Raw genomic sequence first — 25,898 nt, forward strand, 5'->3', positions numbered from 1 at the left:
AAAATATATTAAAGCTTTACCATGAAAAGAATCTCTATTGAAGCATCCTGAAGTTGTGACTACTAGGCCTATATAATTACAGCATTACCCTGTGTTCCTATTATTTATCCTGCACTCCAATTTCTTTCATCTAATAAATATATTGCTGTGGATAAGATGTGTCATGCTTTTGGTTTAAATGTTGAATATAGATTAATCAAAGATGAACATATGGTATGGTAAACTGTTTACACCATATGTTTATTTAACTACATGTCCCAAACATATATTCATGTGCTTCCAGGCTAATCAGATAAATTATTACGAAACAAAAACATAACTTACACCAAAGGCAGCCTTCTTTATCATGACACCAAATCAGTTGAGAATAAGATATTTATTGACAGTAGTTTATCTACTGCACCAAATATGGACACAACAGTGTGCACGGAAATGTTGTTTCCTCGTTTGTAAATATCATTCATGATGAGCCAAAGGTTATTGTACAACAAGTCTGAGGGACAGGAAACATTGTCTACACAGGAGCCATTCTCTTAACCAAGGAGAGTGGCACGTTACACGGGCGCGAGCGTGGCTACAAAGCCTAAATGGTCTCTCACACAGAGGAAGGAACCTGTAACACGCAATTCCATAGGCTACTTGTCCAAATGCATCCTAAAATAGTAAAGTGTGACTTAGGCACACACCATGCGCAAACTGTGTATGTGTACATGGGAGAGGCAGGCCTGTGCATCGGCGACTGCCTCCATTTTGAGCTCCGTCCACGGAGAGAGGCGTGTGGTGTGTGTGAGTGAGTGGCGCTATGGCTCAGCAACTGCGCCATACTGTCATTTCCTCTGCGCCCCACAAAGACAAACTAAAGAAACCGGAAGAAATAGAAGCTAATGAGCCATTGTGATTGGCGCATGCGGCTGCAGCTGTGGGCAGTGGACGCCCTCTGAGCAAGTAGCTACAACCATTTTTATTAAAGTGTCTTGAGAGCAGAGTGGCCGTGCAGTTTACAACAGACCGGACTCTGCTCTGACACTGGACGCCTCTAAATCGAATACATTGTTTCAGTTAACGGGGCTCTCGTAACAATTTATCAAAGTGAAGAGGGTTTCCCAGGGTTCCAGCAGCAGAACCCTTGCGGCCCCTTAGGCAAAATGGGGCCCTGGGCCTTTTGTTCCCCGCTCCAACAGCCCAAGGTTCATCATAGGTCATTTATGTAACATCATGACGACTAACTTCTTTACCACGCATCAGGGTGGGGGCAGCAGAGAGGTGGGGGTGCTATGCTACAGAATTAGCAGGCGGTGCCTTGTTACTTAAATGTGAAGGGTTTTCCACCTAGGCGTTCAGCAAATCAAGACCGGGGGTTAGGGTCTTAGCTTAGAGAAGGCAATAAAACAGGTTGTCCGGTCTTAGCCTGGCTGACATCACGGTGTCCTGTCTTCTGTAGAGCCTCATAATTGCCTACAGAAGCGCATTAAGCGCATGTAAAGCCACGTCGTGTTGCATAAAAGCTCCAGTACAGCACACAACCTGCCTTGCACCGTGACCACGTACAGTACAGAATGGAGCGAGCACGGTACGGAATCGGGGATCTCTGCTTATGTGCCCATACGCGCATACATGCCGCCTACACACGCGCTCATCTGGTGAATACCCTAGGATGAGAAGGGGGTGCCCCCTCCTACTCTCCCTAACCTACTCCAAATACACCACGTGTTTTCCTCTTTGCAAACAAAAAAAAAGAAAAATGAAAAAAATGTGAATTTGAGTCGGTGGAGGGGCGGCGTCACCGCTCTGCCGGCAGCAAGCGGATCGCCGAAAGAGGGATGGATAGAGACTAGAGAGAGAGAGAGAGAGAGAGAGAGAGAGAGAGAGAGAGAGAGAACAATTTTCCCCGACCAGATCCCGCCATAGTTTTTCCTACTCTTCCACCATAGACCCATCACCAAATCCACCCAGTCCAACCCACCTCCTCCACAGAGCGAAAGAGAGGCTGTAGGCTGCTGCTTTATTCTCCTGCTGGGGCCGACTGCAAGTCTTTCTCTGCTCCACTTATTCAGCTGGATTTACAGCGAAATTCAACCTTGGCGACTGTTTCTTACACTTTTCACTTTTCTTTTTATTTTAGTTTGCTGCTAAGAATTAACACGTGTTTCGATTAGTTTTCCTTTAAGATCTTCTTTTTTCTTTTTAGATATTCTTGCCCTCTAGCGCGATTCCCACTTTCAGGTTGGCGAGTGTGACAATATCTTGTTGCGCTATTAGCAAATTCAGGAGTGAAACTTTTGCGCTGGCTTCAATTTTAGTTATTTAGGGCTTTGTTTTGTTATTGTTGTTTTTGGACTTGAGAAAAACAGTTTCCACCATGCACAAGCTATACATTGGGAATCTAGGCGACAGCGTGACTGCCGAGGACTTGGGAAAAACCTTTGACGACCACAAGATCCCCTACTCCGGACAGTTTCTAATGAAAACCGGCTATGCGTTTGTGGATTGTCCGGACGATCAGTGGGCTATGAAGGCTATCGAGACGTTTTCTGGTAAGTTAAGGTGGACTACTGACCGCCAAACCGCCCTTCCACCTTTAGTTTCATTCATTCTAAAAGGGAATGGTAACGCTTGACGCCGGTGTACAGCACCGGCTGCATGCCCACCTTCAACGGTGTTCCCCAGTTTCACTTTCCGTCCAGTTCCGAGGCTTCTATGTGAACATGCCAGATAGAATTAAATTCACACAATTATTTTACTGATACTAGTTTAATGGCGCGTGGAGAGCTATACGCCCGGGGAGCCATTCAACTTTTGCGGGGGGAGGAACACACGTAGTATAGCCTAAACGTAAAGCTGTATCGTAAAGCCCGACCGGTAGAGAACGTAAAGCATTACCTGACAATATTGCTATATAACCAATGCTATGACTTACATTCCTGTGATGACTGTGGCGTGTGCGTTTCAACCAAATGTGTGCGTGTGAATGGTATCTTTATTTCTTGCACGCCTAGCATTGATGTGAGTACTCTCCTGTGATATAGTACGAAGCATTGCTGCCTCCCCTCCCCCTTTAAGCCGGCAGTCCACTATGACAAAGATAGCAAAATCTCATCCACTGTGTATTTATTAAAATATGCTCTACACCAACATCAATCCACAATCGTCGATGAGCGGCAACATTCATGTTTAAGCTCGATTTAGCCCTGGCCTGTTTCTCATGATTTACATAGGCCTATGTAAGGTTAACATGAGGAGGCGAGATCGCCATGTCAGCTCCCTTTGCTTCTTCTAGCCTACATGACACACCAAAATTCCCAGGATAGCCCTAGCCCTTTGATACAGCATGTGGACTCTGAATGACACACAGTAACAATAATATTCGTGTGGTTGTCATTCTGCAACGCTGAAGCTCCAAGTAGCTCATTATGGGACACAAGTGACGTAGGCTACCTCCACAGTTCACTTGTGAGTGATGTTTGGGCCTTGGGACCAGTGAGTCCGCCTCTCGGCCTCTCATCAGCTTGTTTTTCCCCTCTGAGTTCTCTGAAAATGTTAAGTTTAAAAAAAGTTAGCTCTCCACCCAAAGCAAAGTTCCCTGGGCATAACCCCCTATAGAACTGCAGCAGCATGTAAACACAGCAAGTAGCCAAAGTGTGTATTTATTTATTTTTATTTGTATTTCAGGTAAAGTGGAACTTCATGGGAAACGTATTGAGGTGGAGCACTCCGTTCCCAAGAAGCAAAGGTACTAAACAATATTGAGCACTGTACCCGCCCCCCCCCCCCCCCACACACACACACACCCTCTCCAAGTCACTACTGAGGACAACGGTTTCACTGCTCATTTTGCATTAAGTGATACTTTGAAATGCTCCCATGTGTCTTTTTGACTCCATAGCCGCGTGGAGCTCGTATTCGGTGCAGTAGTAGCTTTGCGGTTGTGTTTCTGGTGTTGTCTGTGGAGCCTCAACTTGTCGGCCATTGCTGTGAAAGTGAAGTGTGTGACAGCTTCAGCCAGCTGCCGGCTGTGCTGTGGACTCAGCTTGTGTTTTTCTCTTCACTTTAAGATGATGTTGGTTGAGTGGTGTGTGATGCCAGTGAGCATGTACAGATAATACACATTCCAAAGGCTGAAGCAGGAACTTTAGCCGAGCAGGCTGCAGGCCCAGCCCTTCATTTAGCTCCCCTTTTTACACTACAGCCTAGGATTTTGGAATAAACACGGAAATAAATAATTAGGACGTGAGTGTCTTGCAGGTTTTTCTGTGTCCAGCAACTTTTTTAAACGCTTGAGTTTGGAACTCATGCATTAATTGTGTAAAGCAGACATGTTATTTACTCGCATAGATTTCGACAAAATTGGTTTCCCGTGCGCGAAAATATTTTGATTATATTCATTTCTGGCTGCAAATGATTTTCAAATCCGATAAAATTCGTTATGACGACTTCACGTGAAAATGCAGCCTGATAAGTATGGTCTTGATTTATTTTTTCTAGGCCCAGAATGCAAAATGTAAATGTTGACGGTGATTTAACAGAGTTCTAATTGTTTAAATAAAAATTTAATTATTATTATTGTTATTATTATTATTTAAATAAATTTCTTATTTCCATGGGGTCTTATGAATTTCATGTATAAACACTTCTATTGATTTTTTTTTATTGATAACAAATCTGATATTTTTATTACTATTTTGAGCTCTTTTGTTCTTTGTTTTTGTTGGTGTTGTTGCTAGCTGTGAAAATAAAATAGGATAGTGGTGTACATATAGTCATATATAAAAAGCTTAGTTTGATCCTGATTCCAAAGCATTTGAATATAAAAATTAAGCTGTAGCTCAGAATTTCCTCGGTCCAAAGGATAAACTGGGGTCCATTGTAGGTCAGCTGCTCTGTGCTAAGAGCCAGACTTGACCTGCTTTAAACAGTATTATGGTATTCGCCTATAGGCCATCATTCATGCCTGTAACCTTTGGCACAGATACGAGGTGAACAGTGAGCGCAGTTCTTCATGTTTCACCATTTGGCCACACGCGTGTACATGTGTGGATCTCATGATCAAAAAGGCCAGCTACAGATTTCATTCTGCTGCATCAGTTTTGGCTTTAAATAAATCGTAACAATTTGTTTAATCGATCTTCATGTGGTTTTGTATGAATGTGGCCAAATGTTTCAATCCAAGCTTGTTTGGAGCGCGCGCCTTGCGCCACTAGAGCAAACCATGAAGAAATGTTGCAACATGGCTGTGCCACAAAAATCCCAGCAGTGAGTTTTTTCTGTAGATGCTCGACGTTTGGCACTGTGAGGCTGAATATCAGTTTTTGTCAAACTGCAGAGGCAGGTCACTCGCCATGTTAAGGAAAGGAGGCAGGCTGTAGTTTCTTCTAATCTCCCTGCGGGTCGCTAAAATAATTCTGATGGCGCTGTGTTTGTGTCCCACACCTTCCCTGTGATAACCTTGAAGAACCATAATGATAAAGGTGATTTGTGAAAAGGGGGCCACCATGGGCGAGCTAGGGCCTTCGGTGGCTCCACAACACGTGGTGCGTCCACGCATAGAGGAGTAACGTCAGGCAGTGGGGGCAAAATGGCGAAGCTCTGAAAGGAGCGCAACTGTGCAGGCTGCAGCTTTCTCCACCGTGTGTAATCGGCTCGCCCTGTACGAGCACAACTGGTCTTTTTCATTCCTTCTAGTAGTTCAGTATAGGAGCGGATGCAGCAGGAGTGGATTCATTCATTCATTGTTAAAATGGCTGTTCATATAGCCTACACAGCCAGCAATAAGCTAATTATGCCACAAATGTGTTCCAATTTTCACGCCTAACATCTCCGCTCCTCCGTGTGATGTTTGAGTTACCACAAATTCACAAAATCATTCAGTCAGTGCTTCACATCCCTTTTGTTTAACACATAGCGCAAACAGCTTTCTTGTTTTTGATGACTTTTCCCCATAAGCGGCTCCTGTTTCATGTAATTTGAATCTTTTCCCTTTCATCACACTCTGAAAGTATTTTTTGTTGTGTGTGTTGTGTGTGTGTGTGTGTGTGTGTGTGTGTGTGGGGGGGGGGGGGGGGGGGGGGGGGGGGGGGGGGGGTATTGGGTACCCTGTGAATGAGGGGGAAGGGGTCTGTGCTGTAACGGGAACTTCCACCAGGCTTCAGTCCCTTCTTTCTGTTCTTTAAGTGTTTGTGCAGAACCCCTTATAGGCTGCAGGGGGCGCTGCCCATGGCTGTCCCTTATGTTGTTGACATCCACTATGCATGTACGTCTGTATGTGACAGATATGACTGCTGTGAGATGGAGGGGTTTTAAATTTCAGAGGCAGCCATAATATTCACCATGAAGCTGACTGAAATTTGTGTCAGTTGGAGGTCAGCAGGAGTGGTGGAGGAGTAGATGCAATAGTCGGGAGGGGTTTAGCAGTGGGGTGCTGAATCTTGTTTGTGTTGTGGGGCAGGGAGTGGGTATTCAAAGGGAGCAAGCTATCCTCTCCGGAGAGAAAAAATGTATAGAATGCTTGTAGTGAGTTTGAGTGTGAGGGTAAAGTAAACCTAACACAAACAGTAACACCCACCAAAATCCTTGATAACTTCTTAAGTGTGTGACGCTGAAAACTGTCCATCTGAAGTTTGTTTAAAGTATTTTAATTTAATAAAAAACTGAAATCCTATTCAGTCTGCAAAAGCATATTTTGTTACAGTAACAGGCATATATAAGTATCTTGTATTGTAATTCAAGTAAGGGTTGGTGTCCCAAAATAATAGCACCTTTTCCCTGTAAATGCAACACAACCAACACTCACAGAAAATAATAATTAGAATTATTTTCAGTGAAATTATTTTTATATTTTTCCACCTATTTTACATCTGATTTGATGCAATTAGAATTCTGACTGCTTAACCGGTATTTTTGCTTTCCCCCCTCCAAACTTATTGGATATTTCCAGAGTTTTGCTTGCCAACATGCACTCACTCTGTGCTTTCGGTGTGTATATGCTAGTGTGTGTACTGTTCAGAGGAGCTGCTTTGTGAACAGGGATTGCTACCAGTGCTTTGAGCGATTGTGGCAAGGTTTCATCTTTGACATCTATAGCCTACTTCGTATGTTTAGCTGGTAGTATGCTCTGAAAAATAAAAAACGGCATATTGGCTCCAGTATTAAGTCAGATTTTTTGTTCAAATGCCCACAAAGGACTCCAGAAATGTAATAATTTTGTTAATTATATCATGTGTTGTTTTGTTGTTCTTGTTCCTAGTTTACCCAATGTTGGATAGATGGTCGGATTGAGATAGGTTACTAAAGCACTTTTTAAATAGGAATTGGGCAAATTTGCAGGAAAGCCCAATAAGTCTTCTTTCAGCATTGGCTGTATAAAAACAAAATCGGGGAGTGCAGCGAAGAAAATTGGGCACCTCGGATTAACTCGCCTATCCGGCTCTGTGTGTATAAACACTTGCAGCTTGCCTGCAAAATGGCCCAATATTCGCCGAAAATCTGGCAGTGTAAAAGGGGCTTAAGATAAATCGATGACATTTCACTTAAAAAGACATCCATTCTCTATATGAAGTATATTGAGGTTCTTAAGGATCTATCAAGACTGTTGGACACCTTGTACAGCTTCATTTTCACCAACACTGCTTTACAAGTAGTAATGACAGTTTTTTTCCTACATACTAAACTTAAGATCTTCTTCATACCTGTACTTTTGCACCAGCTGAGACATGCTATATATGCTGTCAATATCTGGGATCAGTGTTTACAGCAATAACCTCCCTAATCTCAAATAAATCTCCTTGTCTTATGTTGGATTGGAGTTTAAAGACAGTTTGTTCATCCAGAGGTCTAAAACGGGGGCTGACTGGTTAGGGGTAACTGACCCCAAACACAGGTAACATCACTCTAACAAAATCAATATGGTGATTAATTTCTCTATTTCTTAGAATAAAACTAAATACATCCCCCCAACAAAAATATTTAAAGTAAAACTTTTCATTGTTTTTGCTATTGTTATTAATAATAATAATAATAATAATAACAATACTACTACTGCTACTACTAATAATAATAATAATAGTAATAAAGACAATAATATTTAAGATGCCTGATGTGCAAAATTCGTCTGGATTATTTCTTAATATTTTTTAGTCCTTAATGGTAATTCTTTGGCATGCTACTTATGTTACTTGTAAACAGTCGTTAAAAAAAAAAAAAAAAATCAAAACATAAAGAATGATTGGGAATGGTGTGCTGTGACTTTCCTCAAAGATTCGACAAGCCATTTGCAGGAAAACTGCAAAACGCTGGTGTCAATTTTCCCATAGAAAACAATGAGAAATGGATGTGAACAGAGCTCAAAACCACTCCACTTTGGGGGCATAAGAGATCACCATACTTTGACATAGAAACTGATTAAAAGCTTAAATGGCTCATGAGACTTGGGACTGTAGGCCTGCTGGGCATTATGATAACTTGTATGGTTTTGACAGAATCACAGTTTACATTTAATGATGCTTTTCAGGCACCCAATTAAAATTTCTTGAAATATGGGGAAATTTTCTAGTTATTACTATTATTTTGAGATATGCAACAGTGGGGTCAGTGGGACCCTGCACAAAGAGGAAGTAAGGCCAATCTTAATAAAGCACAAGGGTAAGGGAAAAAGGACTCAAAGAAGTTTTGTGTGTATACAAAGTGTGTTTTGTACACAAGATACACCACAACATAGCATTTGAAATACATTTCTTGTGTAATGATATGACTGACACAGAGTTGATTATTATTATTAATTTATTTTTGATCATGATCAGATTGAGCATCTTTTTAACTATCAACCGTACCAGTTTACCCCCCCCTCATCCATACTGCAGAGACTAGTCATCTCTGTGTTTGGTTCATAGAAGAAAGACACCATCTTCCTTTCTCTTGTTTTCCCAGGTTTCATTAGCATTCTCCTCCCCCTGATTCATTAGCTGCAACTGATAGCACAGACAGAGCTCATCCTGTCTTCAGTTTGGATTATTTGCAACATCAATTCCTTACTTCCAACTTCTTGTGTAGGACAGTGATGGACAGACCTCTGCCACAGTCAGTTGCCACTGACTGTAGCATTTGGAGCCAAAAAGGAGCTAATACTTATTCTACCACAGATCAAATTCAAAAATGACAAAAATTTAAAAACAGTTAAATGTAGTTTTATTGCTTCAGAGCTTGATAAGAAATAATCATGGAGAATCTTGCTTTAAAAAAAATTTGCTTTTGGACTGAATATTTTCTCTTATGTAGCTGCCTCATGCAACAGTTGTCTTGTGATAACTACATCATCTGTTGTAGTTATCACTTTCAGTACACTCAGACAAAAACACATTCTATTTAAAAAATCCCAAGTAAATTCAAGGTGCTTGAGTATACATTGCCAAGCAACCCTGCAGCCCGCTGAATGTCACTAACAGCTTCCCATGACTCTCTGTATGTGTATTCAAAAGACAGAATTCATCCAAACCTCTCCCTCTTATATCTCACTTGTTCCCTACATACCTTCATAGGCTCTTTTCACATCTGGTATTGCCATGTGTCCTGGGTGGTTGCATCACATGTGGGCAGCCTTTGGTACAGGTGTGAACACACAAAATGCATTCCAAGTGTGTCTTGAGATCTGATCACTCAGACCACGGTTGGTTGGTGCAGTTACACAGCTGAGGGCTGAAGGACCGTCTCAGGAGCCACTCTCCTCTCAGCGAATGGTCAGTTCAGTGACTGCCCAATTTGCATGACCTAACACAGCTGCAGCTGGTAAATGGTCTCAACAAACTCAGACATCAAAATGGCTCAACACTTTTGTTAAACCTGTTAAGGCTATGCTAGTTGTGTGATGCTTACAGTTAGCCCTGTCAGTGTGTGTGTTTAGGCAGACTCACAGTAGTTTGACACAGCAGTAGTCTCTTAACGGTGCTTGTCTCATGATAAACAGAGAGAGAGCTGCTAATCAGTACACTATGCACAACCTGACAATAAAAAAGGTTTTACTCATTTTAAATAGTTATGACTGTAAGAGTGTCTATAGCACGACAAACCTCACTTGAGGTCACTCAAGACGCATGTGGAGAAACATTCCACTGCCAGATGGGAACAGACTGAAAGGTTGAAATAGGCCTCCCACCTCCCAGTCATCCATCCATCAAAGTTCATCACAAACTGAAGCATCTCTACTTGGTTTAGTGAGTCATTCCCTCTGTCCTCCATCATTTCCAGCCCATTAGTTTGATAGATCCTGACACATTCATGCTGACAACAGTTTCCCATCATCTTACTTATTTCTGCTTCTTATTCCTGTTACATGTAACTCTTGAAATCAAATTAAGATATTTTGATAGATATTTTGTTGAACTTCAGTTTTCAACACCATGAATACTAGCAATATCAAACCTTCCCCACCCTGGCCTTCTCATCTGAAATGCTTCAGAGTTGTCACTGGTTTTCTCCAAGTCAACTAGAAAACTTTTTTTTTATCACAAGGAGGCAACCGTGGTCCATGTATCATTCGTTCATTCCATTTTCAATTTAAAATCAAAAATTAAAAAATGAAGAAACGGTTTGTTTTTCATTATTTGTTTAATAATAAAATTCAAAAATACAAAAAAAGGTTTGTTTTTCTTATTTTTGATTTTATGCTCACATCAAAAATAGCAACTCGAAAAATGGGCCATGATTAAAATTTGATTCTGATTTTTCATTTGATCCAACTTGCATGACCCAGAACTATTTTCTACGGAAGCGCATTACATTCACTGGATAAAAAAAAATTAGACACCTTATCTCGTAATTACAAGATAAGGATCTTGTAATTACGAGAAAAGATCTTGTAATTATGAGAAAAGATCTCGTAATTATGAGATCCTGATCTCGTAATTACCTGCACATACTCCCGAGCCTTGGCTCTCCCTCCCTTTTTTTGGGTTGTTTAGCCGTGTAGGCAGTTGTAGCCAATGCTGGAATAGCTATTTTACCTGGTGCACTGTTTGCCATTGCCGCATGCTCTCCCCTTCTGCCGGTGGCACGGAACGCACATATGCAGTAGAACAGCCAATAGGAACGCAGTGGTCTGAGCTGACCTTTGATTGGTTGATGCACATCGGCACGATACTGATTCTTTAGAGGCTGAACACAAAGCCATGGTGAGGTGCAGAAACCTATTGTTTGTCTCAGACCACTTGATTCACATTATACTTAGAGGATATTATAAAATTTTTACTCAATTATACCAAAACAATGTTGCCTACTGGAGCTTTAATTAGGTTCGGGAACTGGCACCGTGCCGGTTCTGTGTCAGTCAAAATGCGCTGTTTGTGACTCTGGGCCCACCTCTGCCACTGATTGGCCAGTCTGACATTCTTCATAATTCATATAGAACGTTAGTGAAACACATAGGCCTAACAGAAATATGCATTCGTTTGGGGACAAGTTAGTGGTCACATTACTTGTTCCACAGGCGAAGGACCCCGGACACATACAGTAGCCTAAATACACCGGTTGTAAGTAACTTTTAACATACATGAGTCTTTGTGACTCTTGACTCTTGTCCCCTAACTAACACTTGTTTCTGTTTCACTAACGATATTTTCACCCGATTAAGTCACATCCCATAATTTCCTCTGTAAACCTAACGTTACAGCAGCCTACAAGCATACTGTGTCAATAAATCAGCTCAGACACTGTTAGAAATGTAGGCTAGTATTTAGCCTAATAACATCATGCTACAGCAGTAATAACGTCAGCTTTAGTCAAATGGCTCAAGTTCTCCCGGTAAATGTCATAAACTCTGGACACATGTTCCCTGTATGTTGACATGATAATGGCCGCGTTTCCCAGATCGCTCTTAGCTTAAGAAGATCTTTCACTAAGAAGGAGTTGTAAGATTGAGCTGACCCACTCTTAACAGTCTTCTTAGCGACCAAATGCTCACACATCTAGCCGTGGCTGGCACATTAATATTACACTAAGCAAGGAGATGTCAAAACAGTGCGCACCGTATATATTTTGATCTATTTTATACTTCAGATTTATATTGTTTAGCATTAATTGGTGACAGAAAAGAACGAATTTCATTCTGCAGGGAAATGCGTGTCCTTACTGTGCATATTGAATCTTGAATCTATATGTTTTATGAAGACCCGTGTGCACTCCAAGCTGTGGCACAAGTTACACACCGAAATCTTGGGGAAGAAAAATAATAATAAGACGAAAAATAAGTAGGCTGTGTGTGTGTGACATGCGCTGATGAAATGGTGGGTGATCGATGTGCCTGACATCGATTGATTTAGTTTCAGCGTCGCGATAGTGGCCAGCTCCTGTTAAGAGTTTTTTAAAGAGCGATCTCAAGTAAAATCTTACATGGATGCAGAAAGTGAAAAGAAAGCAATAGCCTAATTTAAAAAGTTGCCTCTATTGAAAATGCATTTAATCTCTGATTCAACAAGTTCTGTACTTACCTTGTCTGTTTTTATTCTGTTTATATCTTAACAGGAGCTGGCCACTACTGTGGTGCTGAAACTAAATCAATCGATGTCAGGCAAATTGATTACCCACCACTTAATCAGCACATAAGTCACACACATACTTATTTTTCATCTTATTATTATTTTTCTTCCGCCAAATTTCGGTGTGTAACTTTTGCTACAGCTCTGACCGCACATAGGGTATTCATAAAACATAGATTAAAGATTCAGTATGTACAGTACAGACACGTGTTTCCCTGCAGAATGAAATTCTTTTTTTTCTGTCACCAATTAATGCTAAACAATATAAATCTGAAGTATGAAATAGATCAACATATATACGGTGTGCACTGTTGTAACATCTCCTTGCTTAGTGTAATACTCCATCGTAATTTACAATATATACACATTATAATAAAGATATGGGATATAGTCAAGATGGCACCACCTGAGTGGCAGGTGGTTACAGTAGTTCCGACCTCCCTTCGTGGATGTGCAGTATGTGGTTCTGAGCGAAGCAGTGGCCAATGTGGCACCTTTCTTAATCTCAAAATTTACAAGATCTTTTCTCATAATTACGAGATCCTGATCTCATAATTACGAGATCCTGATCTCGTAATTACGAGATCTTTTCTCGTAATTACAAGATCCTTAGCTCGTAATTCAGAGAAAAGGTGTCTAATTTTCTTTTTATCCAGTGAATGCAATGCACTTCCGTAGAAAATAGTTCTGGATCACGCAAGTTGGATCAAATGAAAAATCAAATTTCAATCATGGCCCATTTTTCGATTTGCTTTTTTTGATGTGAGCATAAAATCAAAAATGAGAAAAACAAACCGTTTTTTGTATTTTAGAATTTGATTATTAAACGAATAATGAAAAAACAAACTGTTTTTTCGTTGTTGTTTTTTTCATTTTAAATTGAAAATGGAATGAACGAATGACACACGGACCAACTATCAACTCTGGTACCAGTGTTGCACCTACAAATCCACATGTCAAACAGTATCACACAGTATATAGCTTGATAGCTCTGCCCAAAGTGTAGACTATACATCACTACTACTACATCATACTGCAAAGCTGTTTATTTGATGATAAGACAAGCCAACACACCAGTGGCTTCCAACCTCTGGCTTCTAATACAAAGTCATGTCTGCTCGGAGCCCTTAACCCTTATGTTCAGTGCAAGCAAAGTCACTTTTTTTAGCCTGCTCTGAAGCTTATTGTGTGCCAACCAGAGTTGGGTATAACGGGTTTGGTTTGGTTCTAATAACGGAGATAACGTTAAACCTATCAGTCTGAAAGAAGCCACGGAGCTTGTGGCTCACTACGTGGTCGGAGAAATGCTGCCGTTGTCTATGGTGGAGTCTAAATAGGTGGAGTAGGACTCGCTGACAGACATATTTCAGACTCAGGACTTGCATTATGCCTGCTACACGCTACACGCTGGCACTCACCAATTATCCCCGGTCGTCTTTCACGGCGTGTGTGATGTCATCAGGTTATTCTTTTTATTTTTATCACTTTTACTATTATTTGAGTCACTGTGTCTGCTCATGTGCCAGCCGAAATGTTGTTGTAGTCACCTAAAAGCATCAGCAGATGGCAGGAGCTACATTTGAAGCGCCATACGTAAACTCTCAAGCTACTGTATCTTCCACAGGAAGTTCTGACAAATGTTTCAGAATAAAAGCCTATTTAGAAAATGGAGGCATTCTCTCAGCCGCGGTTATAAGGGGCTTTTAATTTGAAACAAGTGTTGAGTTTGAAATGATGGTGCGATATGTTAACTTTATAAAGACAACGGAGTGGATAAAAAGTAAATATATAAACACACAGAGGGATTAATGAATAATGGACTGCTATAATGTAGTCTGTTTCAAATGAAGCTGGGAGCCTCTGCAGTTGTGGTGAGTAAAAGCCCCGCCGCTATTTGTTAAAGGTAGGGTCTGGAGGATTTTCCAGTTGCTGTTTGTAAACACACATTCAAATTCGGCCCCTCCTATCAGGCTCAACTCTCCCGGGTGTAGGGAGCCCGGAGGTACGGAAGAAGGCTTCACAGAAGAGGTTCAGGCAAGGCTCGCGCTGGTGCACGCTTGGACACGCTCGGACACGCTCGGGCACGGCATCTGCGCTCTCTCATTGGCTGGGGAAATCTCCACCCAGAAGCAGTCCGAGCTCACAAAAACATCAAATACAGTTAAAGGGCAGGAGCTCTGCAAACAGAGTCACCACCACGCATGAGTAGAAGCCCATAGGTGATGATTAAGCAGGATTTCATTTGTATATGTCTATATTTTGTTTTGTTTGAAAATCCTCCAGATCCTACCTTTAATGTTATTACTTTATGTCCGACCGTGGGGATGTACCATTAGGCCCGTTTCCACTGAAGAAGTTCCTGGTACTATTTGGGGGGCAGGAACTACTACAGGAACGTCCTCTCACTCGGCTCTCTCAACCGCCGTGTCTCCACTGAGAGAGCGGAGTACGAGGAAGGTTCCTGTAAAATTACGGGCTGTGGATGTGACGTAATTGTTGCGCGACCATTTTGACTGGGGCAACGTAGGGACGTTGTTAGCTGTTAGCCGATAGCAGTGTCTGTAATAACTCAGTAAATGGCCCGTGAAAAAAATATTTTTTCCAGCGGATGTCTTAGTTACAACATGATTGAGCTAACTGGAGTAGTTTCATGTCGTATCTGACAACGGGAGGCTTTTAACAGATGCTGTTGTGAGCTGTCCCTGTCAGCTGCAGCCACTGATGCTTTCTAGACATTGTGATTTCCCGAAACTGAATACATACTACACACATCAACATAAAACTGCTTTGCTAGCTCAATCATGTTGTAACTAAGATATCCGCTGGAAAAAATATTTTTTTTCACGGGCCATTTAGTGAGTTTTTTTTTACATGGCGGCAGAAGCTATATGAACGAGCTAACCCTCGTCTGCTGAGTTTTAAAAATGCCGGCTATTTTGTAGCTTTCTGTTCACGTCACATCCCTCTATCCAATCAGCACCAAGTAATCCCCAAGCCCCAGCCAGGAGTCTTTCGGGGCCGTTCTGAGTACCTACCCTGAGGCAGGGACTTGTTTAGCCCCTGTAAAAGTTCCGGAACTCTGTCCTTCGGGGGTGGTTCCTGTGGTGGAGACACGCACCAACGGCCCCGGCCCCGTAAAATTACCCCGAAGTTCCTGCGGTGGAAACGGGCCTATTGTTTGCTAGCTTGATGCTAATGACAGTAACGTTAACTCAGCAGGTTGACAAAGTGCCTCTGCTGTTTCACACCATCATTTCCTCCTTTACTCTGTGTGGTAACATCCCTAGAGGAAATATTAAAAACACTTGGGTGTTGTTGTCATACAGTTGTCTACGGCAGCAGATCGTTCTGTGTTTCTACTGGTCAAAGTGACGTCTGTGATGGGAGAATTGGATCTCAGTGAAGGGCAAGTGGTCCATAACTTTAATTTTGGAGACAAAAAAATGTTGGCTTAGCGCCCTGTGGTCCATTGCCCAATAGGAAATGTAGAATACTCAAAAGTACTTAAGACTTAAGGAAACACCTACTGACATACTTTGGTTTATTGTGTTACATTTAATGTTACTATGAGGACAGTTGCGTTTATCTCATTGACGGGAAATCACATCATCTGCTATATGTGACCTACATGCCCTTATTTGGATAACACATCCTGGTATTCCCCATCAGAGTTGGGTATAACGCATTACAAAGTAACGCGTTAGAGTACTTTGATTACTTTTTGCAGTAACGAGTAACCTAACGTGTTACGTGTGTGCCACCCCAAGATTTTAAGTGGCCCCATCTGGCCACCCCTATGAAAAATTTCTGGAGGTGCCCCTGCAAGGTGGGAATGTAAACCTCTTATTGCACCTCACTGTTCCGTATAAAAAGTACAATCATGGAATGGGGGATGAAGTAGTCTCGTCTTGAAGCCGGTAATGGAGGCAGTAATGGTGCTAAATCAACATCTGTGTAAAAGAGACAGCTGGCAGGATGCGACAGGTGTGACGTTTGATGATGTATGAAATGTGCAATTTAGTTCCAGGAAATTTAATAAAGCAGCTCGCAGTTAGCAGCTAACTCAAAATAGGGGCAGCAGCTGAAAATGTCCAAAGATTGTGAAGACAATAGCCCCTTTTACACTGTCTGTTCAGGGTAGTAAAGTTGCACAGTTATCCCACCTCACTATTATTTGTATACGGTTTGACCAAGAAATGGGGGGCCGAGGGGTCTCGCCTTTAATTCACCACGGGAGATAGTTACAGCACTGAAATGGTGCCTGGTGGCAGGATGGGATGATGAGCAGCACGGGCATGATGTTTTGACAACATGATATGCATGCAACCCACTGCTGGAGATTTAAAAAGTAGCTGTTAGCAGTTAGCGACTAACTCAAAAAAGAACAGTAGCTGTAAATATCTGCAAACACGGTCCGCAAGCTCTTTACCCTCCAAGCAGAGGATGAGATCAGCCACCATATAACAGGGACAATAAATGATTGTTATTGTCATGTTAATGTCATTGTTGTTGTTTATGCTGCTGATGTGTATGTTGTATGTCACACTAGAGACCGACCCTGCTGTGTTACATGTCATGCCTATCACACTTCCTTTGCTTCTGGAATGCCAGCGTGCTGTCTAAAATCACAGACTGGAGCAGCATGATGCTGCCATTGTTTGGCAACAAAGAGTCCTCTTATGGCCCTCTCACCAAATTTCTGTGTAAAAGGAGTTTTGTTACCTTCCATAGGATCTCTAACTAGCGGCCTCACTCACACTCAGCCTTAAGGCCCTGACACACCAGGCTGACAGTCAGTGTTTGCTAGCAGATGGTAAATATCACTTATTTTTTCAATATCAGGTTGTGCTAACTGGTGAACTAGTAGCTTGAATCTGTCCTGTTGGTTTTCCTGATTTTCTTCTAGAATAACTAATACAATGTACCACCTCCTGCTGGTTGGTTGTTGGCTGTAGTCTTTGCAATGTGTTCAAGCACAACTTTCTGGCTGAGACACAGGTGACGTGACGTCTGGTGACGCACAGACGGCCTTCGACAGTACAAGTTGTTTGATGTGGGTTTGGTGTGTGGGCCTTAACTTTACAAAGTAATGAATGCATGGCTGTGCTACTTTGTGAACTTGCTCATTTGGTAAATGGTAAATGGATCTGCATTTGTAAAGCGCCTTTCTAGTCATCCGACCACTCAAAGCACTTTTTACACTACGAGTGACATTCACCCATTCATCCACACATTCATACAGTGGTAGCCGAGCCGATGCAGACTGGAGGAGCCGGGGATCAAACCGCAAATCTTTTACTGTGCATTTGTTAGATTTCTCTATTCTCTCCAATTTTACTTTGTATTTGTAGCCTTTTTGTAACTAAGCCTCTTCTATTTTATTCAATTCTATGATGAAGTGTGCTGTGACTTTAGATGCATTCAAACTGTATGATGCATGAGAGTGGAGCTGTGATTTTCTCGCAGCAGCAGCAGCAGAAGAAGCAGCACACCATGGTGTGTCTTCCACTCCTCTCCTTGCTGGCAGGAGGGGGGAGGGAGGTGACGGTGGGCGGAGGGAGCAAGGGGGGTGCGACCAATCGTCTGGTGGCAGCACCTGCAAGCTGTGAGGGAGGCGGTCGCTCTGCGCACACACAGAGCAGCCGATAGGTTCTCCCTTCCTGCCCAAACGCATGCTCTTATTTTATCCTACCTCTCTCTCTCTATTTGTCTCTCTTTCTCTCGCCTCTTCTCTCCCTCCCTCTGTTACAGTATGTTAATGTCTCTTTCTCCCTTTCTTTTCTTATTCCTCCCTTCTCTCACTGTCTCTCATTCAGTGTGTTGCCATGTTCTGTGGAGAATGACTGATAGAAGTAAAGGCAGAATAAAGGTATCCAGTGGGAGTGACTGAAACATGGATGCATGTGTTTGAAATTTAATGTCAGCTGAGTGTCTTGCACAAACTGTTTTTAACCAGATTATACAGCCTTCTGCTGCTCTCCATGTTTGTCTCATGCAGGTCTGGGGCCAGTGAATATATTCAGTGCTTTGGTTTGCATGAAAGCAGCATTTGTTTCAGAACACAGAGACACAAGTGGTTGCAGTTGTGAGATTCAGTGAAAAGGACATGGTGGACTGTTTCAGCTGTTGTAGAGGATCTCTCTTTTGCAGCATGTGTACTGAGCGGCGGTGTCATCAACTGATTTTGAAGTCAGTCTAACTACATTACTGTAAAGCTATGGGTTATAGGGAATTTATACTTCTGCATTGAATGGACGCCATAGCTATGGCATAGGCTCCACAATGACATAGAGCCTACACCGTAACCTGACGTGCACCTCCCCAGAAATGTAACTACAGGTCGCAGCGACGCAGACCTATTGTCTATTTTTGCAAGCTGAAATAATTTCCCTCAGTGAAAACAAGGCATTTATTTACTTTTATTTCACATATAACAAACTATAATTTGCGGAGACAATAAAGCCTCAACAACAATAGCATTTTAAGTCTTGTGTGTGATTTATCCTTCAGGGATGTATACTTCGGGATTTATCCTGGCTTAATATGAGCAGAGGAAATCTCTGCTCGTCGCCAGGCTAATTTATACAGTGTAAAATGCCAAAGGCTTGTGCTAATAACCTTAGCATGTACCGTTACCTTTGTTAAATGCTGCTGTTGTTCCTGGTATTATAAGAGAAGAGGAAAAGATCGCCAGCTGCTAGGCTAATTTATACAATGTAAAATGCCATAGACTTGTGCTAATAACGATAGCATGTTATATTTATGAGGAAGATGTGTCCAGATAAAGACAGGTGTTTTTTTGTGAATGCTTCGAGTTATAGTGAAGCCAATTTGTGTACTTGTGTTTGAAATTGTCTCTATTAAGCCATATTTAATGTGTGTTTAATGTGTGTTATGGGTGTGTTTTGAATCAACTAAACATTACACCACTTCACAGAAACCTCTGCTGATGACTAGCGTTTTGGAGGTGTAACTGTAGAGTGACACAGACAAACGTCCACACAAGTATTAATGCTTCCAACGGTGTAGGCGACATGCGAAGGCTACGTGCGTAGGATCCTTATAATGCCAATGTAAAAGTTATGAGACAGTTGGTTGAATCCATCACCTTGGGCTGTGACTAACTGTAGTGGGCATTGAGAAAATAATCAATTGATTATTAATAGTAAAAGTAATTATTAGCTGCACTCCTTACGGTATTGGCTTTTGCCAGTGTCAAAAGTTGACTCAATTGGGCTTTTAGTAAAAATTGTAAGTATTTTTATATTGTATAGCCAATTGGTATTCTACTTTCTACTCCATCACATCTTTTTTAAAGCGTATTGTACTTTATGGAATGAATTATACTAGTACTAGGAGTAATAATAGTTAGCTAGTATTTTTTGGTTTATGGTATTGCTACATTTATTTATTGTACTGCTTCCACCACTTTTTTTGACTTTACTGTGTATTTTTGCACAGAACACAGGGACTGTGGATTTTGTCATATTTCTTACAGTATGATTTTTATGATTTATCTTAGGATTTTCTGTAATGGCAGTGATTTTCTGTAATGGGAGTTTGTATGACTTGTGTCTTAGGCAGAATTAGATATTTTGGTTTAGTTTATTTGCATATACACATATATATATATATATAAAAAAAATCTGCAGGACATTATGCAGGAGAGGTTATGATCTTATGTCCCTATAAATTATAGTCACACTTACAACAGAAAAAAAAGATTAAAACAAGGATTGCATAGTTTACCAAAGTTTCAAAACTAAGCAGCAATGCAACACTGACAAAAATGTACAATTTACAAAGAAGTTTGTTTGCAAGGTAGACGTGTTACAATGAATAAATCATCCTGTTTCACTCAATACAACCTCTGCTAATTAACTCAATTCGTTTTTGAAAAGTGCTCTGTAAATAAACTTGTTATTAATAATAATAATGATAATGATAATAATAATAATTATTATTATAATAATAAAGGATTTGTTTTGTTGATTTGTTTCTTTGCATAATGAAGTAAAACATTAAAATACAACAACAAAAGAAGAAGCAAGTTGTGCAGAGGAGATTTAAAAAAAACCTCTCATGGCTTATAGAAGGAGTCTCACCTCAATAACAGCTGTGAGTAATTTCAACAACGATGATATCACCAAAAGTGAACTAGCAAACAGACATAGAATCAAAGAGCAAACATTACATTAAGCAACATAAGTTGGGCAAAAACATAAAATAATTAAAATTATGTTGTGAGTCAGTGTGTGCATTTGCATAGGTGTGTGTGTGTGTGTGTGCATGGTAGAGAGTTATTTATAGTCAGATATAATCGCCTCTATAGTTTGGCTCATCAGACAGGACCTAAGCCTATATTTAATCATTTGAGGGGGACAGCAATGCAATTTGAGTATATTCTATGTCTGTATGTTTAGTTTTGTTAGTTATAATAACAGGTCTGAATAAAGCATGTTTATGTCTTTTAAAGAAATGATAGAGGCCAATATAGAACAATGGCATGTGGCATGTCTGGTGGCATGTCTGGTGTTATAGTTCTGTACGTCACAATCAGGCTGGAAAAATAGGCTACTTAACAAGGTATGAGAAGTGTAGAAGGCTGATGAAAATTTTATAAATGAAAATACAAGCTGATATTTATTTATGTTAAAAACTGATAGAAGATTCAGGTGATTCAAGAGACTAGCTGAGTGTTCTGCCCTACTGCCAAATGTGACAGTTTTATACAAGTCTTTTTGTAGAATAGAAAGTTTGGAAAGGTGAGTGGGAAAAGTAGCTACATTTCATTTAGACATTTCATTGCAAACAAACTGAATGAGACGCTTCCAGCTTAGAGTTTCATCAGTTAGTATTCTGAGGAAACTTGTAGGTAAGACCTGGGTAATTGGGTCATTCCCAATGGAGCGATCAGAGCAAGATTAACAGTATTATTTCTTGTTTGTTTATGTAAATATGCATTGGATTTTATAACATTTAGAGATAATTTGTTTAATTTGAACCAAATTTTTGCTAAATCTGAGTTAACTTTGGCCATAAGTACAGAAAAATTAGATTGTGAGAGAAATAAATTGGTAGTGTTGTCAAAAAGTACCTGTAACATGTAGAGTGATGCTGCAGCCAGGTTGTTGATGTAAATAAGGAATAGAAGATGTCACAGAATGGATCCCTGTGGGATTGCGTTTATTTGTCTCTGCTTTATTTGCCTATAAGATTCAGATTAAAAATCCAAAATATAATCAACCAAGAAATTGTGATATATAATTATAGATTAAACTACCCAGCAGCAATATATAGCATGATAAAATGAGCTCCATCTTTACCAGCTGCATGTGCAGGCACACAAAAAGTGCTGCTTGAATGACTTGTCCAACAGTTTCATACTATTTTTGAGAGCTTGAACTGAATGACAGATTATCAGATCGAGGGCTTTTTCTTATTATCACTAGGCCTATTCTTCTTTATGAAATATATACATAGCTTACGTATTTAGATCCAGGGCTATTAATAATGAAGCCTTGGACGCTCAGGCCTAATGACGCCACTGTGAATTATTAGTATTATCACTATAACAGGAAGCCTGCATTACAAACTAAGGACTAAGGTTTATTTTTACTTGAATTTATTTAGTAGGTTTTCAAGCTTGGCAAATATCAGGGACTAAAAGGATATCCCTACTGCTTCCATTTTTAAAAATTCTTTTGTTGATTTGTGTCTTAATTAAGTTTCCCAACCTTAAGAGTAATACTTAGTTGCTGAAGTTTGCCTTTAACCATTAAATCCAATAAATGGTTCAAGTTGCTTTTCTTAAATAATGATGATAATAATGCTAATAATAATTCTAATAATGCTAATAATAATAATAATAATAATAATGACCTAAAATTAAGAAGTGGCAGTCAGCGTAAGCAGTGGTGGCCACAAAGAAAAATGACAGACAATTCAACGTAATCTAAGACAAATATGAAGGAAGGATGTGATGACAAAGGCCCGTTATGCTAGAGCCATAGGCAAATTACAACATCAAGGGTAAAAGGAGATAAATGGACAACGAATGACACCCTCACCAATAATCTTATGTAGGTGAAGGGGTAAGTGAGTGCTGTCTCTTTAAAAGACCCCTCCAAACCCCTCCTCTCCCTCCTCCGCCCCATCTTTCTGATTGTTTCTTCTCTCTGGTTCAGACCATCTGTCCTCTCTTTTTCCATCTCTTACTCTTCCTCTGTGTCTCTTGCTTTTTTTCCTCCTTCATTCTGGCCGTCTCTCATGGCTCACTAAAAATAAACTGCACGCACACACATACACGTACACACACAGGCACATCTGGGTACATGCATGCCACACTGCTGAATTCATGAAAAAATCTGAGCAGTGAGGGGTAAAAGGAAGGACCGAGAATTGAAGAAAGACAGCAAAAAAGAGACACAGGGTGGGGGGTGGTGGGTGGGTGGGGTGGGGGGGGCTCCTTGTGCAATTGGGTATGTCAAGACAGAATGTGTGTGCACATGAGAGACGTTACATTGTAAAGTGTGTGTCTGTGTGTCTATGTGTGTTAAATTTCTAAGTTGTATCTTTCTTAGTATATCCTTAGTAAATCAGCATCAGCTTCTAGACTTTGGACTCATCACTTTTTTTTACATGAACTATCAATGTGTTTCTGTTGTTATTGCAAACTTAGAGTGAAAATACTTGAAATCCTTGGAGGTAAGATTTTTCTTTCAAAATAGGAATTTGGTGATTTAAAGTAAAACTTTATGGCACCACATCTGCACTACGTGACACTGTACCATTTTGTTAATGAGATCTTGAAATAAACAAATGAAATATACTTTTCTCTTCTGTTCCCTTTTATACCAACAATCATTCTGAAAGGATTACAATATCTTTCATTTATGTTCTTATTGCTGAAGTGGATAACTGAGGTCTTGTGCACTGATCTGAATGAATAGAAGCTTTTTTCCTGGAAAGACTCCATCAATGATGTGAGTGTGAATTTTTACTATATTGAGCTGATATTGTCAGAATGACTGGTGTCATCATTTATGTCTTTAACAGTTATGCCACAAACATAGCTATAAAGTGGCAGTCTGATCTCTCAGTACATTTCCACTTAACTGTACAAAAATATGATTTAGCCTGATAGGAGTGAACAAAAAAGGCTTGAGCGGGCTCCAGCCTGACAGCTTTGTATTAAATGAAACAATGCCAGAACCATCTTTAACCAAAATCATTACATCAAATTTAATCCCAAAAATTATGTGTTAATAACTAAAAACATCTGGTTGAGTTTATTAAAATGGAATATTTACTGTTGATGACTTTACCGTTGAGAATGAGCTTGTGGACTGTGACATTGTGTAAGGGAAGCTCTTACAGCTCTCCTGCTTTACATAAAGAAGCAATTGAACAAAGTCTCATTTGTAAAATAAAAAATGAAACAAAATATTTTTCTGGGCAGTTGGGACAAACACCGTGAACTTGGAGTCTATCAGGTCCTGCCTGGTGCCTCCCAGTACTGCTGTTATTATTAGTCATACTTCTACTATTATACACATAGATTATTATTATCACATACATATACTATCATATATTTATATATACTTACAACATATACTACCACAGTTACTGTTATTATTATTATAATATTTTTTACTTAAATTAATGTTATTGTAGCTATTGTCATTACTGTCTGCCCTGCATCTCTCTATGTCTCAATTTCTCTCTCTATCTCTGTCTCTCTTTATGTCTCATTTTGTCATATGGATTATTGCAAATTTATTATGTTGATCTGTTCTGTACGACATCTTTTGCTTGCACGTCTGTCCGTCCTGGAAGAGGGATCCCTCCTCCCCTGCTCTTCCTGTGGTTTCTACCATTTTTTCCCCTGTTAAAGGTTTTTTTGTGGAGTTTTTCCTTATCCGCTGTGAGAGTCATAAGGACAGAGGGATGTTGTATGCTGTAAAGCCCTGTGAGGCAAATTGTGATTTGTGATATTGGGCTTTATAAATAAAATTGAATTGAATTGAACTGAACTGAATTGATATGACTGACTGATGCTTGATATTTAATAACACATGAATTTAACCCCATCGGCTTCAGTTCAAATGAATTCCACACTAGAATATGTCTTGGTCATGCAGAAGCCCTGAAGTAAGAAGTGCCACAGGTCCCGCTTCAAGGACTGTCTCACAACAGTTTTATCATCAAAGTTTGCTTGTGTTGTACACAGAAAGTCATTTCTGCATGTAGCAGAAGCAGTATACCAACCCCCCGTCTTTACATTCACACTGCACTACTATGCATGGCAACACATGCATGTATTGGTGTAATGCTGCTCTAAATGCATTCAGAAAATGTTAACAGTTCTTTATTGTAGTGTAGTGAGTTGGGGGAGGAAACAGGGATATGATCCCTCACTCACTGACAACTATGAACATGTTGTAACTTTTACATGTTTAAAATTGTAATGAAGTCATGTTCCTGTGCACCACTGTAATCCAGGAGACAGGGTTGGGGTGAGAAACAAGCATGGAGGAACCAGTCAGAATTATGAACCAATAGGATATCAGTCAAGAAGAGAAAACGGTTTGATTTGATGTTATGGGTTGTAAAGTCATTGATATCAAGCAGATGAAGGAACGAGATTCAGAACTATTCCCCTGGTGTGTCCTGGTGTCCTGAGTCACACACCTTCACCTCAGCAACTACATATATCATTGAAATGAGTGGAAATATGAAATCAAGAAGATGAAAGCCTTTTAGCTTTAATGAATGTGAAGAGAGACAGCAGACGTATTAGAGGAGCACGTTTGAAGAATGAATCATGTATTCCCTACAGTTCTTTTCATGTGACTCATTCAACAGATCACTGAGAGGTGGCTCCACTCTGGACTGGTCCTCACTTACAACTTTTTGCTATTTATTTACAACTCACAATCATGTTTGGGCAGTATTTCTGTTGATGGAAGTCAAATGTGTCACACTGAAACACTCTGAATGACACTGGACCACAGACTGTATGAATAATGGACATAGATTTAGTGACATCACCCACTGGTTTGTTGATTCTCGTTCTGAAGCTTGAGTTCGGCATTTCGGCTGTTGCCACTTTGAAAGTCAAACTTTGCAAGCTACCAGTTACTTCAAATCAGAAGAAGTTGAACTACAGCAAAGCTACCCCACAGTGAAATCTAGTTTACTAAAGCTTCTTAGAAAAAGGAGTTCAGACTACTTGGTAGAAAATGATCATGAAATAACAGAATATTATACTAAAAGTAATGCCAGCAAAACATGCTACCTAATTAAGCTGATTGCAGAAAGTGTCCACTTGTTCACAGGTCATAAACCAAAAAATTAAAATTGCCCATTCTTCATGGG

The 25,898-nt window shown here is 40.3% G+C and overlaps 1 protein-coding gene across 2 annotated transcripts in view; it reads left to right on the forward strand.

Moving 5' to 3' along the window:
- Positions 1-1,883: 1,883 nt before the first annotated feature.
- The window catches only part of igf2bp1 (insulin-like growth factor 2 mRNA binding protein 1), a 103,701-nt gene continuing 79,686 nt past the window's right edge, over positions 1,884-25,898 (forward strand). For both annotated transcript variants that reach the window (XM_033645701.2, XM_033645702.2), the window contains exons 1-2: positions 1,884-2,534; positions 3,670-3,730. In XM_033645701.2, coding sequence (XP_033501592.1) covers positions 2,360-2,534; positions 3,670-3,730 — 236 coding nt within the window. In that variant the 5' untranslated portion in view covers positions 1,884-2,359. The remainder of the gene's footprint in view (positions 2,535-3,669; positions 3,731-25,898) is intronic.

This window comes from Epinephelus lanceolatus, chromosome 18 (assembly GCF_041903045.1).
Source record: "Epinephelus lanceolatus isolate andai-2023 chromosome 18, ASM4190304v1, whole genome shotgun sequence".
NCBI classification, from domain to species: Eukaryota; Metazoa; Chordata; class Actinopteri; order Perciformes; family Serranidae; genus Epinephelus; species Epinephelus lanceolatus.